General features: G+C 44.8%; 1 protein-coding gene across 1 annotated transcript; it reads right to left on the bottom strand.

Annotated features, from left to right (window-relative positions):
• Positions 1–692: 692 nt before the first annotated feature.
• Positions 693–19863, bottom strand: snx19b (sorting nexin 19b; the record flags this gene model as incomplete). Its single annotated transcript, XM_079225270.1, has 13 exons — positions 693–816; positions 1732–1819; positions 2595–2779; positions 13711–13840; positions 14780–14939; positions 15021–15114; positions 15419–15543; positions 16246–16365; positions 16464–16564; positions 16698–16896; positions 17365–18513; positions 19380–19574; positions 19660–19863. The coding sequence occupies 13 exons, from the start codon at positions 19861–19863 to the stop codon at positions 693–695; spliced, it is 2874 nt and encodes a 957-aa protein (XP_079081396.1).
• Between the last annotated feature and the right edge of the window lie 1333 nt (positions 19864–21196).

Below are 21196 nucleotides of genomic sequence, written 5' to 3'. Positions count from 1 at the left end.
GGGGTGGAGGGAAATAATGGCCAGATAGCAGTAAGGACAGCTCACTGTATACGCTACTGATGCTTCATATACACGTTTTACTGGAGCCATGAAGACATCTAACTGCCCGAATCCGTCTCCACGCTGCATGACGGCATGTACTTTTCATGCACCTGGATGAAAAAAATTGAATTGCTGCCAGATCCATGCAATCCCCCAGGAAGGCTCCGATAGAGGAAGCATCGCTCACATTGTGTCAGCGTCACATGTGGGGTCACATGTGTGGCTCCATGCAGAGCCAGTGGGAGGTTGAGGAACGGCGCCACGGAGAATACAAAGATTTAAAGCAAATCCTGCTAATCCAGATTAGAGCAACAGGTGCGGGGTTGTTGTTTTTTGAGGGGAAACAGTGCGAAAAAGAGCATCTGAAGCGAGTTTGGTGAAAGCCGGGCAGGAAGAGAGACCTCTGAACACCGGCCACATGTTGAGATCCGACCGGCCACGTTCTCGAAGGATCAAACGCGAACCAGGTGCTCTCGCCTAATCGAAGCCGCCTCTCGCCGCGTAACTGAAGACAGGCCTCGGGAGTTTAGAGCGGGGACGATCGCTCTTCACCTGAAGCGGTCGCTCACTCTCATCGCAGAACGCTAGTAGAACAAGCAGAATGGTGGAAATTAAAGATGGGTTGTTGTGTTTTTTCTGTTTTTCCTTCCTCACGCCAGCTGCTTCTCTGGGTTCTTGGAGAGGGTTCGCATCAGGCTCCTCTGGAAGTCCTCCTCGGGTATTTCAGGAACCAGGAACTCCAGCAGGAGGTCAAATAGGCAGAAGACCAGATGCCTGAGGGACACAGGACCAGCAGTCAGCATCTTTTCTCTCGTGATCAGTGGTGGACACACATTGTAACGTTAACATTCACAGAGTAAATAAAGTTTTATCCTCCAGTATCCAGTAGATCATGTGATCAGGACATCATGATGTTTCTCTAGTCTCTGATCATGTGACTTTGTAAACAACCAATCAGTGTTTAGACCAACAGGAGGAGAGCTAGTAACGTTAGCAGCACCGCTAACGGAGAACCAACAGGAGGAGAGCTAGTAACGTTAGCAGCACCGCTAAGAGAGAACCAACAGGAGGAGAGCTAGTAACGTTAGCAGCACCGCTAACGGAGAACCAACAGGAGGAGAGCTAGTAACGTTAGCAGCACCGCTAACGGAGAACCAACAGGAGGAGAGCTAGTAATGTTAGCAACACCGCAAACAGAGAACCAACAGGAGAGCTAGTAACGTTAGCAGCACCGCTAACGGAGAACCAACAGGAGGAGAGCTAGTAACGTTAGCAGCACCGCTAACGGAGAACCAGCAGAGGTTCACTTCAGTTACACTATGATGCGTTCAGGCTCGGCTCAGTGAAAATTAGTACTGGCTGAAGGTAAATGATGACGTTCTCAGGATGCGTTCAGTCTCTCCTCAGTGGGTGATAAACTACAATAAATCCAGATGTTTTCACATGAATATAAATATATATTAGAGATGAAATATGATGTTTAACTTCCTACTTCAAATCCAAAAATGTAAATTCTTGAACAAAACTAAATAATGGAGAAAGTGAAAGGTTGGGAATTGTTTATGTCTGTTCAGTGGATCCTGATGCTTTGAATGGCATTGAAAAGCAAATCAGAAATGTTGTGATTGCACTACAAAGTGCAACTGCCTGCAACAAAGTGGCCATTGAGTGTCTACTGTGTGTGTTCACCTGTTAATAAAGGGGTCTTGAAAAGAGTCCAGTGCAGTCTGCCAGCAGAGCTTGGACTTGTCTGAGCCCAACAGGTCTGAGATCAGATCTGGAAATACAGAGAAATATAAAACAATATAAAACAGCTGTTAGTCGTGTTTTTTTCATAATTCATGTCATAATTGTAACTTCATTGCACAATTATTTACACAAGGCCGGCGGCAACCTGCGCCAAAAGCTTCATGTGTTAAAGCTGCATTCTCTCTTCTGACCACCAGGAGGCGACTACTCTGGTTGTATAGAAGTATATGCTTCATGTGTTAAAGCTGCATTATCTCTCCTGACCACCAGGAGGCGACTACTCTGGTTGTATAGAAGTATATGCTTCATGTGTTAAAGCTGCATTATCTCTCCTGACCATCAGGGGGCAACTCCTCTGGTTGTATAGAAGTATATGCTTCATGTGTTAAAGCTGCATTCTTTCTCCTGACCACCAGGAGGCGACTACTCTGGTTGTATAGAAGTATATGCTTCATGTGTTAAAGCTGCATTATCTCTCCTGACCATCAGGGGGCAACTCCTCTGGTTGTATAGAAGTATATGCTTCATGTGTTAAAGCTGCATTCTCTCTACTGACCACCAGGGGGCGACTCCTCTGGTTGTATAGAAGTCTCTACTTCTCTTGATGTATTCCCTCAGTAAACATTGTAAACATGAGTTTGTCTCAATCTCTAGTTTCAAGTCTTCTTCAATACAGCATGATGTTCATTTAGTAAATTATGTCAATCAGACCATAAAGCAGGGGATGCTTTAGGGCGGGGCTACAAGGTGATTGACAGGTCTCCAACATAGAAGTCCATGAAGTCCTGATATACACAGCGTACCTGGCAGGAGTCTCGTCAGGCAGCTCAAGGCCTGCTCCCGGGTGTCGTCCTTCTGCTGCCGGCTGCGCTCCGGCCAGGTCGCCGTCGGCAGAGCTCCTCCCGGCCACACGGACTCCTGGACGACCTGCAGGTACGTTACCCAGTACGCCGTGCACGTCAGGTTGGCCACGCTCACGTCCAGCCATCTGAAAAAACGTGCAGCAGTGGGTTCAAGTTAGCTGAGAAATGTACCGATTGTTGATTTTTAGGAAGAAAGAAAGGCGGTAAAGACGGAGAGCCGGAGAGGTCAACGTGCAGGAAACGGTTGTAACGTATTTCTAATCTAATCTTTCAGAGTAAAAAACAGGTAGACGGGTGTCTATGATACAAATACATCTTTTGAATGAACTGTCACGGTATTGTTCCGTTAGCAACTAGGCTAAGCTACATGAGCTTTCTTTTCCCTCTCGAAGAATCCTTACGGAAAAGAAATTGTGCGCAATGGTGAAAACCGCCGGGTTGCAATGACCTCGGCAACAGTCGGTTGACCTTGTGACTCTTCAGATCCCTGTGTGTTGTGACCCCAGCATCATGGCTGACCTCCCCAGTACTGAAGGATCCCGGCTTCAGATCAGTCCATCCCCGCAAAGGTAACCACATGCATTGCATTCCCACGGGGATCTGAAAGTGCCGCAGTGGAGTCTGGCCTGGCAGAGTCTTAAACCCTCAACTCTTCCACAGAGCTGCTGGGTTTAAGGTCTTGTGATGAGTCAACTCTATCGGCTCTGTAGAGCCGGCAGACGTTGACCCTTTTCACTCTGACCCGACCTTTTTCACGGCGAGATTTACCATCCGAGGGGTGGAAACCCAGCCGGTCTGGATGAGGAGGTTATTTTAAGAGCACGAGGAAGAAAAAAGCTAAAAGAAAACATCATCTCAATGTAGCTCAAGTGTTCAAGGGTTCAGGGTTCATACACATTCTGACCAATGGGTTTCCAGGACTTTTCCATGACTTTTAAATTGGAAAGTCATGGAAATCCATTGGTCAAAATGTGTGTGAACCTTTCCATGACTTTAAACCAAATTTCAATGACTTTTAACCAAATCTCCATGATTTCTAACCAAATTCCATGATTTTTAACCAAATTTCCATCATTTCTAACCAAATACCATGATTTTTAACCAAATGTCCATGATTTCTAACCAAATTTCCATGACTTTTAACCAAATGTCCATGACAAACATTTAGTGAAATCTGGGTGTAAACAGTAAAAAGTGAGTAAATGTAGTATTTAAACTAACAATGAGAACACAAAGCATACAGTAAACCTTAAATGACACAAATGAATGAGACAATAGTTTGATTAAAAGAATAAACATTTATATAGATGCCTGCTTGTATTTTGAGTCTTTCTTTTAAAAGCATATTCATTATTTCAAACTGAGCCATGAACACATAAATATAAACACATTTATATGACTTTTACTAAACTTTGGGGATTTTATTTTTTTCAAGGACTTTTCCAGGCCTGGACATAACCATTTTAAAACTCCATGACTTTCCCAGGTTCTCCATGAGCGTAAGAACCCTGAGGGTTGTTTCGGGTCTGGAGCCTAAAGCTGCAGCAGGTACCACCCATTTGAAAGTATTCTGTAACTAAGTTTAAACACGATTGTAGAAACACTGGAAGAGTTTTCCAGGAACAACGTAACACTACGCAGATGCTTGTTATGCAACGCCGTTGGAAAACCTCAGAGGCCTGGTGAAAGCAGCGGGGACCACCTCTGGGCCGAATGTTCTGCTTCTCCTGCTCACTCGATGTGGCCCCTAATGAAGTTATTTCATTGGCTCGTTCTGGCCAGTTAGCACGCAGCCGAGCCGCACTCAAGAGAAGCTATGGATGGACGAGATGTGCCAGCCACGGATTCCTGGTTTCCACTATTATGCATGTTTTTTATCCTCTAGTGTTTCATAACAGCTCGAGAAGCCAAAGGCCCGAATAGCGATGGTAAAGTATTTTCCTTTCCTCACGTTGCAGATCTGCAGAATAACAACATGCTTTGGGACACGGCTCAATTAATTAGTGTTTAATTTATATAACAGACGTAACCTTCAACAAACATACAGGCAATCAAAACAGCTGAGAGCCGTGGCTTCGTCTTATGTGACGAGATGAGATTTAAATCTTAAATCCTCTATTACGTAACGTTCAGTCAAAGGACAGGAACACCTGTTGCTGTCTATTCCTCTATATATTTGACCATCTAGTCGCTTTTAGGGGAATCAAACTTGTAAAAAAAGAAAGGTTGTTATTAAAGTAAATTCTACAATACCACAAGCAAACAAAGACAATGCAAGTAAAGTCAGTAGTTTGTTAAAGCTGCATTCTCTTCACTGACCAGCAGGGAATGACTCCTCTGGTTGTATAGAAGTCTATGCTTCATGTGTTTAAGCTGCATTTTCTTCACTGACCAGCAGGGAATGACTCCTCTGGTTGTATAGAAGTCTATGCTTCATGTGTTTAAGCTGCATTCTCTTCACTGACCAGCAGGGAATGACTCCTCTGGTTGTATAGAAGTCTATGCTTCATGTTTTAAAGCTGCATTCTCTCCACTGAGCAGCAGGGGGCGACTCCTCCGGTTGCATAGAAGTCTATGCTTCATGTGTTAAAGCTGCATTCTCTCTACTGACCACCAGGGGGTGACTCCTCTGGTTGCATAGAAGTCTATGCTTCATGTGTTTAAGCTGCATTCTCTTCACTGACCAGCAGGGAATGACTCCTCTGGTTGTATAGAAGTCTATGCTTCATGTGTTAAAGCTGCATTCTCTCCACTGAGCAGCAGGGGGCGACTCCTCTGGTTGCATAGAAGTCTATGCTTCATGTGTTAAAGCTGCATTCTCTCTACTGACCACCAGGGGGTGACTCCTCTGGTTGCATAGAAGTCTATGCTTCATGTGTTTAAGCTGCATTCTCTCTACTGACCACCAGGGAATGACTCCTCTGGTTGTATAGAAGTCTATGCTTCATGTGTTAAAGCTGCATTCTCTCTCCTGACCACCAGGGGGCGACTCCTCTGGTTGTATAGAAGTCTATGCTTCATGTATTAAAGCTGCATTCTCTCTACTGGCCAGCAGGGAATGACTACTTTAGGTTGTATAGAAGTATATGCTTCATGTGTTAAAGCTGCATTCTGTCTCCTGACCACCAGGAGGAGACTCCTTCGGTTGTATAGAAGTCTATATAAATGACTCTACTTCCCTCAGTAAACATTGTAAACATTAATATACATTAATTACATAAATAATTGTAAACATTAATGTATGGTCTCAATCTCTAGTTGCCAAAAAGCAACATGGCGACGGCCGCAATCCAAGGTTGCGATGGCAAGATGGCAGAACTCGAGCTTCAGAACTTCTCATATAAAGTCTGTGGAAACAACCCTTTTTATTGGGTTCTAGGGAGAAGCCTCTAAAAAGGGTTCCAGGTTGGTCAAACAAAAGGTTCTCGAGCCTCAGCAGCTGCTTGAGTTCGATCACAGAACTGTAGATCGGAACCAGGCGTCCCAGATCAAGTCAGCGGACCTTATGTTGAGATGGTTCTCGTGGTTCCAGAATGATCCAACAGCTCCAATAAAACGCAGTTTCTGGTTTCGAGGAACATCGACGCACATTAAGGGTCTTATTAAAAAAGGCACAACGTGGAGTTATTGACCTGGAGCAGCGCGATGGAGCAGTGGGTTTAATGAGTGGTGCACGTTTAGTTTTGTCTCGTGCATGAGGACGCGCACACACACACACACACACACACACACACACACACACACACACACACACACACACACACAAGGGTGATGCAACGGAGGGCAGTAAAACAAAAAGATGTGCCTATAAAGAAGAAGAAAACGAAGAAGAAGAATGAAGAAAAAGAAGAAGACAACTGCAAGTTGGTGAACGTGGATGTAAAAAAAATTCAAAAAAATGAACTTCACAAATGTTTTATGAAGGAAACGAAACAATAAAACTAATTTTTTTGTGATGTATAAGGTTTCTGCGAGGACTTTAAATCAGTAACTGAATCAATCAAACATATTTGTGTGGCACCTGTCTCACATATTAGTTACATGATCACAGGCCAAACAATATAGAAGAAAAAATAAGTTAATTAATTTGCAACATGATGCATGCGAGGCGATACAACTAAAGGGTAAATAACGGAGGAAAAGAGTGATTTGATGGTTTGATGTTCTCAGAGTCTCACTTTGCTCTGTGAATTCTACCAACGCTGAAAAGAGAAAGTAAACAGAGATCAAATGACTCCGAGTCCCGGCTGGAAAACGACCACACACACACACACACACACACACACACACACACACAGAGTTACACATTCAAAAACAAACACAACTTTAGATATAATTATAATATAGTTTAATGTTTTTTAGTTTCAGTTTAGTTTTCTAATATTTGTAGGAATTGTACGAGGATTTTTTGTTCTTCTGCCAGTCCTGCTAAATAACGGAGCTAAATGCTAACAGAGCTAACGTCTAACAGCTAACGGCTAACATAGCTAATGGTAGCGGAGGTTGCATTCAGTTACGCTACGATGCGATCAAGCTCTATTCGGTAAAATTGAGCGGTAATGCGAAGGTAAATTATAACGTTACCAAGATGTGTTCATTCCATCTCGTAACATTCTGTTTCACTTTATCATTATATATATATATATATATAAATGAAAAGCAAATATATATATATATATATATATAAATGAAAAGCAAATATATATATATATATATATATATATATATATATATATATATATAAATGAAAAGCAAATATATATATATATATATATATATATATATATATATATATATATATATATATATATATATATATATATATATATATATATATTTATATACCGTAAAAGTCGGGTTACAAGCCGCTACTACCTTCGGTCAGTGTCCCCGTTAGCTCCCCGCTGTAGCCAGCTAGCGCTCCTCCTAGCACTCCTGCTAGCACTCCTGCTAGCGCTAGCAGGCGCTAACCACCGAAGGTAGCGGGAGCAGCCCCGGCTCGACACCCGACTCGGGCAGAGGAGACGCGGGCAGTAGCAGCAGCAGCGGGGAGCTAGCAGCTGCTACTGGTTAGCTGGTTAGTATGTATGTATGTATGTATGTATGTATGTATGTATGTATGTATGTATGTATGTATGTATATATATATATATATATATATATATATATATATATATATATATATATATATATATATATATGTATATATGTATATATATATATATATATATATATATATGTATATATATGTATATATATATATATATATATATATATATATATATATATGTATATATATATATATATATATATATATATATATATATATATATATATATATATATATATATATATATACATATATATATATATACATACATACACACACTCACATACACACACACACACTTAAATTTAAGCCTTCGTCAGGCCAAGTAAAGCTGATTTGAAGCTAATAAATCAAACGAGGAACATCTTTTCCCGTCGGGTTAAATGCGGAGAGCGTAAAAGTGTTTTGAGGACCTTCAGCAAACGGGAGCAGATGAAAATAGCGAGAGTTTTCCCGTAACGTTCGTCTGCGCTCACGGCAGGAATCCGGTTCCTAAAAACAGCCGACGGGTTAAAGACGGAGCGAGCGTCTCAATTTAGCTTCACACTCGAGTTAAAAATGATCCCTCCGACAGCGTCTGGGCTGGGGTCTGATTTAATTGAGGCTTTCGCAGCAGACGGACCATCCTGAACGGTTCCAGACTGAGAGCTTTCCATCGAGGAGGAAAGTTATGAAACATTTGGCGACGAAAAGCAGCACATTGTCCGGAGCCAGAAATTAAAGCCTAATTGGAAATCAGATCAAATCCGATTTACTTTCATCCACAAAGCGATGGCACTGAGGTCAGAATGTGAGACCGACGCTTCAGAAAGCTTCACGTCTTCACGTCTGAGGGTTTATTGCTCGGTAGCTTCATTGTTATTTTTAGAGCTCCGTAACGAATGCATCACTCAATTATCTTCTGTTCTGCAGAAGGAGTCCGGTTAATAAGCCAGGGAACACTGCGACCGAGCCAAAGCTACGCTGTTGACAGATTTCAGATCAGATCATAAAAAGTCTAGGTTTTTCCCCTTGGAGATGGAAAAAAATTAAATTACATGCACAAATAATTCAAACGAGACCAGAGCATTTTGTCCTCATTAGTCTTTATATGTTGTCGTCCTGTCAATCACCTTGTAGCCCCGCCCCTAAAGCGTCCCCTGCTTTATGGTCTGTTTGACTCTAAATGACCATAATTTACTAAATGAACATCATGCTGTATTGAAGAAGACTTGAAACTAGAGATTGAGACATAAACTCATGTTTACAATGTTTACTGAGGGAATACATCAAGAGAAGTAGAGTCACTTATATAGACTTCTATACAACCAGAGGAGTCGCCCCCTGGTGGTCAGGAGAGAGAATGCAGCTTTAACACATGAAGCATAGACTTCTACACAACCAGAGGAGTCGCCCCCTGGTGGTCAGGAGAGAGAATGCAGCTTTAACACATGAAGCATAGACTTCTATACAACCAGAGGAGTCACCCCCTGGTGGTCAGGAGAGAGAATGCAGCATTAACACATGAAGCATATACTTCTATACAACCAGAGTAGTCACCCCCTGGTGGTCAGGAGAAAGAATGCAGCTTTAACACATGAAGCATAGACTTCTATACAACCAGAGGACTCGCCCCCTGGTGGTCAGGAGAGAGAATGCAGCTTTAACACATGAAGCATAGACTTCTATACAACCAGAGGAGTCGCCCCCTGGTGGTCAGGAGAGAGAATGCAGCTTTAACAAATGAAGCATATACTTCTATACAACCAGAGGAGTCAGGATTTTCCAGAGCAAAAACATTCAAATGCCTATTTTTTGGTCTTTACAATCTAGAACAAATAAGTGCACAAATTAAATCAGAAACACCAATTATTTATAAGCCGATTTATCAACAAGATTAATTTCAATTTAAGCTGTGACACACACACACACACACACACACACACACACGAGTAGAAACCCCAAGAGTCCAGTTACACACACCAGCTCTAGGGTCTGAATCAGCTGATTAAATGAACCATTGGGCTCAACTCCAGCAGCGACACAATCAACGACAATCCAGAACAAAAGCGGAGATGCTTTGAATGCTCGGCGGGGAACCGACAGCCGGTGATGCAAGAGAAGCTCAAGAAGTGGAACATCAGCTGCTGGACTCCGCTGGGATTTGTTTGCGTTACCATTTATGGAAAACAGTCGAGCGTAACCGGGTTCCCGTTGGAGCTAAAATAAACCCACAGACAACGGTTTGTTTTCAACAGACGCGACGTCATCGCACAAGCACGACTGTGAAGACGAGGCCTGACACCTCGGGGTGCTCATCCCGAGCTCCGGGTGCAGCGGCAAAAAACACCAAGACACTGGAGGCAGGGTTCATACACATTCTGTCCAATGGAATTCCAGGACTTTTTCATGACTTTAAACCGAATTTCCATGACTTTTAACCAAATTTCCATGATTTTTAACCAAATTTCCATGATTTTTAACCAAATTTCCATGATTTTTTTCATGACTTTAAACCGAATTTCCTTGATTTTTAACCCAATTTCCAGGACTTTTCCAGGTCTTTCAACCAAATTTCCATGATTCTTTACCGAATTTCCATGACTTTAAATCAAATTTACATGACTTTTAACCAAATGTCCATGACAAACATTTAGTGAAATCTGGGTGTAAACAGTAAAAAGTGAGTAAATGTAATATTTAAACTAACAATGAGAATACAAAGCATACAGTAAACCTTAAATGACACAAATGAATGAGACAATAGTTTGATTAAAAGAATAAACATTTATATAGATGCCTGTATGTATGCCTGCTTATATTTTGAGCGTCTTTCAAGGGCTTTTCCAGGCCTGGAAATAACCATTTTAAAAACAGGAGTAAAGCGAACACGGTGTGTTTCACGGCCTTCACAAAGAGGTGACCACGGTATTTGACCTCTGACCTCCCCCTCGGGACGATTACAGAGGTCTGCAGGAATCGGGAGAGCAACTGTCGACCGCTATTAGCCCGTTAACAGAAGACAATGTTTATATTTCAGAAGCGTCCGTGAGATGCAAACCACCGACCGCACCACGAGTGTCACCTCCTCCTCCGATGCCAAGTGTGTATTTTTCTTCATAAAAACACAATTTAAATGATAAGTAAATAACAGATTTTATTGTTATAGTCGTTCTTAGTGTTAATAAAGTGTAACAATGAGCTCAGAGCTGTTAGGAAGTTAAACATCATAATTCATCTCTAATCTATTTTATATTCATGTGAAAACATCTGTATTCATTTTAGTTCATCACCAACACTACATTTTACTAGATTACACCTGAACGCATCATGAGAACGTTATTATTTACCTTTGGTGGTCAGTAGAGAGAATAATAATACATGAAGCATAGACTTCTATACAACCAGAGGAGTCGCCCCCTGGTGGTCACTAGAGAGAATTCAGCTTTAACACATGAAGCATAGACTTCTATACAACCACAGGAGTCACGCCCTGGTGGTCAGCAGAGAAAATGCAGCTTCAATACATGAAGTATAGACTTCTATACAACCAGAGGAGTCGCCCCCTGGTGGTCAGTAGAGAGAATGCAGCTTTAACACATGAAGCATATACTTCTATACAACCAGAGGAGTCACCCCCTGCTGGTCAGCAGAGAGAATGCAGCTTTAACACATGACGCATAGACTTCTATACAACCACAGGAGTCACGCCCTAGTGGTCAGGAGAGAGAATGCAGCTTCAACACATGAAGCATAGACTTCTATACAACCAGAGGAGTCGCCCCCTGGTGGTCAGCAGAGAGAATGCAGCTTCAACACATGAAGCATAGACTTCTATACAATCAGAGGAGTTGCCCCCTGGTGGTCAGCAGAGAGAACGCAGCTTTAACACATGAAGCATAGACTTCTATACAACCAGAGGAGTCGGCCCCTGGTGGTCAGCAGAGAAAATGCAGCTTCAACACATGAAGCATAGACTTCTATACAACCAGAGGAGTCGCCCCCTGGTGGTCAGCAGAGAGAATGCAGTGTGCAGACGGACGCCCCCAAAATAGACGAAGCCAAACAAAACAGTGCGAGGCCTTTCATACACTTCTTAAAAATAGAGGGGGGCCCGGGTTCCGAATATAAAGACAAACGATATTCTGGTGCCGACACCCCGGGGGAACGTGAGGTCACGGCGCCCAACGCCGCACAAACACTAGAACCCGAGAACATTGTCCGCATGTTCCGTTTACTGGCAGCAGGAGCTAAATGCGTCAAATGTTTGGGGAGTTGATGTCAGGCGCTCCGGAGCAGACGGACTTTATTATACAGCTAATGTCACGGTGGAGAAAAAAGACTTCACGCTCTTCTCATTCGGGTTAAGTGTTTAGGAGGTGCGCTGCGTGGAAAGCGACGCACACACACACACACACACACACACACACACACACACACAGAGGCTCGTAGCCAGCTCCCAGCTCTCTCCACTAACGACTGTACGAGAGCCAGAGTCGCCTCTCCAGCTCATAAACAGCCTCTCTGGAGAAATCTCCATGTGTCCTCATGTCCCGACCGAGTCCACAGATTAAGCTTCGCTATGCAGAAGTTTCCATCTCTTCCTCGCCGCAGGAAAGCAGCTCGTAAAAAAATAAATAAAAAAATATAAAAAGGACACTTTGAAGGAGTCATTACGAGACGGAGAAAGAGGATTTGCATTGTCGGTGAAGGTTTTCGTGGAAAGATCTATATTATTTTGACGTATAAAAGTTACCAGCGTCATGATGTTTCCAGTCACTGAGGACGAGGAATGTCTCACACATGAGGACATGAGGACATGTCCGGAGGACGATGCTAGAAGCTGAAGGACACACACACATGAGGACATGGGGACATGTCCAGAGGACGATGCTAGAAGCTGGAGGACACACACACACGAGGACATGTACAGAGGACGATGCTAGAAGCTGGAGGACAGACACACACATGAGGATGATGCTAGAAGCTGAAGGACAGACACACACATGAGGATGATGCTAGAAGCTAAAGGACAGACACACACATGAGGATGATGCTAGAAGCTAAAGGACAGACACACACATGAGGATGATGCTAGAAGCTGGAGGACAGACACACACATGAGGATGATGCTAGAAGCTGAAGGACAGACACACACATGAGGATGATGCTAGAAGCTAAAGGACAGACACACACATGAGGATGATGCTAGAAGCTAAAGGACAGACACACACATGAGGATGATGCTAGAAGCTGGAGGACAGACACACACATGAGGATGATGCTAGAAGCTGGAGGACAGACACACACATGAGGATGATGCTAGAAGCTGAAGGACAGACACACACATGAGGATGATGCTAGCAGCTGAAGGACAGACACACACATGAGGATGATGCTAGAAGCTAAAGGACAGACACACACATGAGGATGATGCTAGCAGCTAAAGGACAGACACACACATGAGGATGATGCTAGAAGCTGGAGGACAGACACACACATGAGGATGATGCTAGAAGCTGAAGGACAGACACACACATGATGATGATGCTAGAAGCTGGAGGACAGACACACACATGAGGATGATGCTAGAAGCTAAAGGACAGACACACACATGAGGACGATGCTAGAAGCTAAAGGACAGACACACACATGAGGATGATGCTAGAAGCTGGAGGACAGACACACACATGAGGATGATGCTAGAAGCTGGAGGACAGACACACACATGAGGACGATGCTAGAAGCTAAAGGACAGACACACACATGAGGATGATGCTAGAAGCTAAAAGGACAGACACACACATGAGGATGATGCTAGAAGCTGGAGGACAGACACACACATGAGGACGATGCTAGAAGCTAAAGGACAGACACACACATGAGGATGATGCTAGAAGCTAAAGGACAGACACACACGCCCAGAGGACGATGCTCGTTGGTCACATGACCTCATAGTCGGGTCACCTGTCGATAAACGTGCCAAACAGCAGCCGGATGGTCCTCTGGATGTTCTCGGTGCACAGCCAGCTCCACTGCTCCTTCATCAGCAGACACAGGATGTTCAGCGCCACCTCGGCCAGCGCCGTCTCACCGGCTGCACGGCACGGAAAACACACAAAAGAGGACAAACACACAACTCACTCACAACATGCTACAAGATGTCTGTATGCAGAGATATGATCACAAGCAGCAGCTTTTTTGTTGCAGATCCAGAAATCAATCAGCACCTCACGTCATACGCGTGCTAACACTGCCCCCGTGTGGCCAGACGCTGCAGGTTCAGCTCAGTGTGATTTAATCTAGCGCTCTGAAAATCAGACAGCAGACTAAAGTCACATGACTTCCACGATAGGTTGTTAGTTGTGTTCGAAAAGTGTCAGAAAATGAATTCTGTAAAGTTCTCCTGAATCACTCGTACAAGGATCAATGTGTGGAATGTAAAAAAGAGTATATGTCTGCATTCATTTCTATCCTTTTTTTGTTGTGTCCATCATGCCATGATGTCATCGGACATCTTTTAAAGCTCCCCGTTTTTAGATCAATTTTGGATGTACGGACACTAGTTATCGATCATTAATGATCAATATTCACAGACACAGATTCATTTGTCCTTTGATTTTAGCAGCTACAAGCCCCAAAAAATCATTTTAACGGTCTGAAGTCAGCAGAAAAACGCTTTCCCTTCATAAAAACACACAATTCAAACAATAAGGAAATTAAATCTTATGATTATTGGTGTTAATGAAGTATAATAATAAGTTAAACATCATAATTCATCTCTAATTTCTATTTTATATTCATGTGAAAACATCTGGATTTATTCTAGTTTATCACCAACACTACATTTTACTAGATTACACCTGAACGCATCACGAGAACGTTATCATTTACCTTCAGCCAGTACTCATTTCCACTGAGTGGAGCCTGAACGCACCACAATGTACCTGAACTGAACCTCCTCCCTCAGCCTCATTAGGTTCCACTCTGGAGACAACAGTGACCCCTGGTGGTAGAACTGTCTAGCGGTTCTCACCAGGTTCCTGTCTGTTCTTTCTCCTCAAGCCGTCGTCCAGGAAGCCTCTGAACTCTCTCGTCTCTGGACTGTCCTCCCTCTCCGACTCCACTCTGACGGAGAGCTGCTCTTGTTCAGCGATGAAGGCTTTCAAGTCTCCCATCGACATCCCGTTAAACACCTTCGACAGCAGAGAGAGAACTTGAATTAGCCCTGAAGAAAAATCACTGAAGCAGCGGATATCAACCTGTGAGTTACGTACCGTGCTGGTTTGCTCCCAGCTGAACAAAACCGGCGGTCTGATGTCCGAGCCGTTCATGAAGGGGATGTTTTTACTGGAGAACTTCAGACGCGACCTGGGATCAAACCAACGAGGTCAACTGTCATTGCGCAACGATTAAACACCAGCAATCATCACGTGACCTCTCGGCTATGAGGACGGAGCTGCCGGCAAGGAGCTTCACCAGGAGGGAGTGAGCGCGTAGAGAATGCACATTTAATCTGATTTTAATCTCGATCAAGCGCTTCCTGAACAAACCACCAGAGGGGGCAATTCCATCGAGATGTTTTTGGCCAACCGCTGCCTTCTTGTGAAGCCCCTCCCACTACAACCAGAAGCGTCTGTCGATCATCTGTGTGCTTTGGACTCTAGAGTCATACCTGCTCTTCTTGTCGGAACACAGTTTCACTCCATCCATCTCCGCCTCGTTGTCCTCTGTCGGGCTCTGAGGTTCTGAGCGAGGAAACGCCGTCTTCAGGGTGTCCACGATGGCGTTCACCATGATCTACACACAAGAACACACACACACGCACACACAACCATTAGCTGCACTGCAGAACATTACAAACTCCAGATGAACACACGCTCTACGACGCCTCATATTAGTAACCACACTCAAGTAACCACTAAACGTTTTCCTTTGCTTTTTTAGTCATCAGATTTTTCTTTGTATAAACCAGTAAATAAACTAAACCTACTTCAGTAGTTTAGTTTATTTACTGGTTCCCCGTTAGCTAGCGGCCGCTAAGACGTTAGCTAACAGGGAACCAGTAAATAAACTAAACCTACCTCAGTAGTTTAGTTTATTTACTGGATACCTGTAGTTTACTGACTACCTCAGTAGTTTAGTTTATTTACTGGATCCCCGCTAGTTAGCGGCCGCTAAGACGTTAGCTAACGGGGAACCAATAAATAAACTAAACTAGTACAGAACAACTATACATATAAATATTTGGGTGTAAACCACACGGTACGAACAATAACTGCTGTATTTGCGTATATGACGTTATGTTGAGTGTTGATGGAGCTGCTACAATGTTAGCGTAGCCTAGCATAGCACCAATCGATCCAAACTCCATTCAGAAAACGAACATTTTAAAAGCAGTTTGCTCGTCGTCTTGCGGAGAGAACTAACAAAACACGAATTAGGATTTTTTACAAATCATCGTCGGTATTTCGGTGTCATTTTCATCCGTTTATTGCAAACCTTGTCTAGCCGCGACACGATGAAAGGTTTCTTGACGAACGCGATCCTGGCGTCGGTATTGAGAGCCAGGAACTCCTGCATCTCTACACTGTTGGCGACTTCAGGGATGCCACAGAGTTGCTGAAAGAGAAGAGGAAAGCTGGTCAGCCACCGTAGATATAAAAAAAAAAAAAAAAGCATTAAATTAAGATAAATAATATAATATAAATCCACTACACCTTCAGAAAGGTCTCCAGAAGTCCTTTCCTGGCTTCTATCTTGTCGCTGTCCATGTTTCCAAACGGCATGTCTGGAAACACTTTCCTTGGACCTTTCACCCCTGAAACGGTACAATTAAACAATTCAGTACCGAAACCTCAATCAAACCAGATCTTTTGAGCCGGATCCAGGTCCGTTTGAGGGACTGAAAGCCACCGAAACTGTTTTTAACTGTTAAATCCGTCTTTTCTGACCTTTGATGAGTCTCCGTAGTTCCGTTTTCTCCTCCAGCCGAGTTTGCAGGTTGAGGAACTCGCTGTAGCGCCGGTTGACCATGTGATAGGCCACCTGCTGGATGGCCGGCGGGTCCCCGCCCCCCAACGGCGCCGCCTCGGCATCCTCAGAGCCCGGCTGGGCGCTGCTGGGGTCCTCGCAGCCCATCGCCGTCTCGTACTGAAAACCAACACCAAGTAGAAAGGATTCGTTTTCGAAGCAAACAACTGGATACAGGATTCATACACATTTTGATCAATGGATTTCCAGGACTTTTCCAGGACTTTTCACCAAATTTCCATGACATTTCACCAAATTTCCATGACACAACATTTAGTGAAATCTGGGTGTAAACAGTAAAAAGTGAGTAAATGTAGCAATTAAACTAACAATGAGAATACAAAGCATACAGCAAACCTTAAATGACACAAATTTCAAACTCAGTGTAAATTAATGTCATGAACACATGAATATAACACATTTCTATGACTTTTCCAAAACATTGGGGATTTAATTTTTTTTAAGGACTTTTCCAGGCCTGGAAATAACCATTAAAAAAATTCCATGACTTTTCCAGGTTTTCCATGACCGTAAGAACCCTCTGTATCACAAAGACCCGCTCATGTCTGGATGGCGTCATCCGCCTACCTTGATGGTGTAGAGCGTGTAGGGGTGTGAGCCGGTGCCGCGGTGCTCCTTGGCCGTGATGGTGCCGGTGATGCGGAGGTTCTGGATGATGACCGGCCCGTCGGGGCTGATGAGGGGCTCGAAGCTGAAGGTCTGCAGAGGGGAGGAGCCCTGCAGCGGGCCGACCACGGTCAGCTCATTCTGTTCCACCCCCAGAAGGAGCTCCCTGGCCGGGTTCACCGAGAGAGAACCCTCCCTCTCCGGGTCCTGGAGGCCGCCGTTACCGGGAGTCCCCGCCGACGAGAGGTGGCAGCCGTCGGGATGCCCCAGCGGCTCCGAATTCACCAGGACTTTGGGGCAGGAGCCGTCCACCGGCCTGGGGAAGCCGTGCTCCGGGTCCACGCCGTTGTTGTCCTCTTGTCCGATCATGACGAGGGAATCGATGGAGCCTCGTTTGTAGTCCCCCAGAGGGGAGTCCAGGTCCGAGTCACTTTCCTGGTAAAAAGGGTTCAGCTTGCTGCCCCTCACGTAGTGCCGTAGAAAGGGCAGCGCCGGTTCCTCTTCCTCGGCGTTGCTCTGCGGACCGTCCGCCTCCTCGGAGTCGATCACGTCGTAGGCGGAGAGCTCCGGCGTTTCTGCGTCGCTGAATATTTCTCTCATCGGAGGAGCTTCGCTTTCCCTTTGAGGCGTTTGCTCGGCTTCAGCCGGCGGCGGTGACGACGGCGGCGACGACGACGGCGACGGCTGCGGCAGCGGCTGCGGTAGCTCCGTCGCAACCGGCTCCTGCGGTTTGCGGGACTTGCCGAATATTTCGATGACGAGGAAGTTCAACCAGTCGGGGTCGGACAGCTTGGCGACGAGCGGCAGCAGGACGTTGCAGGTGATGAGCTCGCCGACGACGAACCGCCCCGTGCGGCTCTCCAGGTGAGGCGGCGGCACCAGGACGTGCAGCAGCAGGTCCACGAGCGCCCGGGAGTAGTCCACCCGCACGCCGTCGCCGGTCGTGGCGAGGTGGGGAACGGTAACGGCGGAGTACGCCCGCCATAGCCGCTCGTCATCGCCGCCCCACTTGGCCGCCGGGCACTCCGGCTGCTCGGACGCCAGCTCCTTGGCTCGGATGTAGTCCTGCAGGTGGCAGCCGAACAGATCCAGGACCCTCTGGGTCAACTCCTGCGGTCACACACGATCCGTTAAAGAACGTTAAAATCAACCGTCCAATCTATTTTAAATCTCACGAAGAATTCTGTTCAACACTGTTGAATGGTTCTCTAATGTATGTGTTGGTCTATTTACTACTTTGTCTCCCTATAATCTTATTTGTAATAGTTATTTTTTAGTTATTAGTTATTTGTATAAGTCATAGCTCGGATTGACGGGTAAGGTGGTGATGAAATGTTACCAGGGCGGTTGATATGTTGATAGGAAGTTATATCTGTATGGTTAAACTATGAAAAGCAATTATTATTTGATCACAAAAACATAGAGAAAAAACATTAAGCCAAAAATAAATAAAGAACTGTTTCGTTCCAAACTACATTGAGAAACTCATGTTTACAATGTTTACTGAGGGAATAGAGTCATTTATATAGACTTCTATACAACCAGAGGAGTCACCCCCTGGTGGTCAGTAGAAACAATGCAGCTTTAACACATGAAGCATAGGCTTCTATACAACCAGAGGGGTGTCGCCCCCTGCTGGTCAGGAGAGAGAATGCAGCGTTAACACATGAAGCATATACTTCTATACAACCAGAGGGGTGTCGCCCCCTGCTGGTCAGGAGAGAGAATGCAGCGTTAACACATGAAGCATAGACTTCTATACAACCAGAGGGGTGTCGCCCCCTGCTGGTCAGGAGAGAGAATGCAGCGTTAACACATGAAGCATAGACTTCTATACAACCAGAGGGGTGTCGCCCCCTGCTGGTCAGGAGAGAGAATGCAGCGTTAACACATGAAGCATAGACTTCTATACAACCAGAGGGGTGTCGCCCCCTGCTGGTCAGGAGAGAGAGCGGCTGCTTGTCTTTAATAATTACCTTCCTGTCGAGCTGTCGAGCGCGGCTCTTCAGCTCCATGGCCATAGAGATCATGGCCTCCTGAACCTCCGTCTCAAAACCGCTCTCGGAGGATACCGTGGAGAACCACGAGGTCACAAAGTCCCTGATGATCTTCCGCACTGTGTTGTGGATCTCCCGGTCCAAGTGCCGCTCCTCCTCCGCAGACGCCGGAACCTGAAGCGCAGCCAACGACAAAATACGTGTGAATTAAGCGCCGAGTCCCCGCTTCACCAAAAGGAAACCCCGGTTAAACACGTACCTGCTCCAGGGTGACGAACCGCTCCAGGTGAACCAGGCTGTTGGACTCCAGGACGGCCTGCGAGCCGAGCCAGCCGCCCAGCACCACCAGCAGGCTGGTGAACACGCACAGCAGCCAGATGTTGACCAGCAGATGGAACAGCACCAGCCAGGCCAACACCACGCCGAAGCCCAACAAGCTCCTCTGGCCCAACGCCTCCGCCATGGCGCCGCGGAGGCCGCCGTCCGGCTTGAGGCCCTCGGGAAGAGACGGGGAGGTCATGCGTGCCGGAGGGACCACACACCTCGAAAAAGAAAAAAAAAAGGACAATACAGATTAGGTATTATATAAACACCCTGGAACCAATCACATTACATTGACTGTAACACACATGGCATTGACTGTAACACACATTACATTGACTGTAACACACATTACATTGACTGTAACACACATTGCATTGACTGTACATTGACTGTAACACACATTACATTGACTATAACACATTACATTGACTGTACATTGACTGTAACACACATTGCATCGACTGAACATTGACTGTAACACACATTACATTGACTGCAACACACATTGCATCGACTGTAACACACATTACAATGACTAGCACACATTGCATTGAATGTAACACACATCGCATTGACTGTAACACACATTACATTGACTGTAACACACATTACATTGACTAGCACACATTACATTGACTGTACATTGACTGTAACACGCATTACATTGACTGTAACACGCATTACATTGACTGTAACACACATGGCATTGACTGTAACACACATTACATTGACTATAACACACATTACATTGACTAACACACATTGCATTGACTGTAACACACATTGCATTGACTGTAACACACATTACATTGACTGTAACACATTACATTGACTGTACATTGACTGTAACAAACATGGCATTGACTGTAACACACATGGCATTGACTGTAACACACATGGCATTGACTGTAACACACATTACATTGACTGTAACACACATTACATTGACTAACACACATTACATTGACTGTAACACACATTACATTGACTGTAACACACATTACATTGACTAACACACATTACATTGACTGTAACACACATTACATTGACTGTAACACACATTACATTGACTGTAACACACATTACATTGACTGTAACACACATTACATTGACTAGCACACATTACATTGACTGTAACACACATTACACACCGTTATCTGCTCTGGGGAGAAAACGCGCCACCAAATCCAGATTAAAATTCCAACAAGTTAACGCGTATTTGTCGCATGCCATGAATACGCCGGACACACGTGGTTTTAAAAGCGTTACCACACCGTCACATGCGACAGAAGAGCATTCGGCATGCAGGTTATTCCACCTGGAGCAACGCATGTCAACACAATCCTCTTACTTTATGATTACATTGACGTTTCCAGGCTTCCGTCTCCGCCCTGCACGCTCACTGACGCGTTAATGGAAGTATTGAGCACCAAGTTGCTCTTTGATGTTCTGCTTTGATGCCGAAATAAAGA

The sequence above is a fragment of the Taurulus bubalis genome, assembly GCF_910589615.1.
Source record: "Taurulus bubalis genome assembly, chromosome: 10".
Taxonomy (NCBI): Eukaryota; Metazoa; Chordata; class Actinopteri; order Perciformes; family Cottidae; genus Taurulus; species Taurulus bubalis.
The sequence above is the reverse complement of the archived record's forward strand: the minus strand, read 5'-3'. Positions and strand labels throughout refer to the sequence as shown.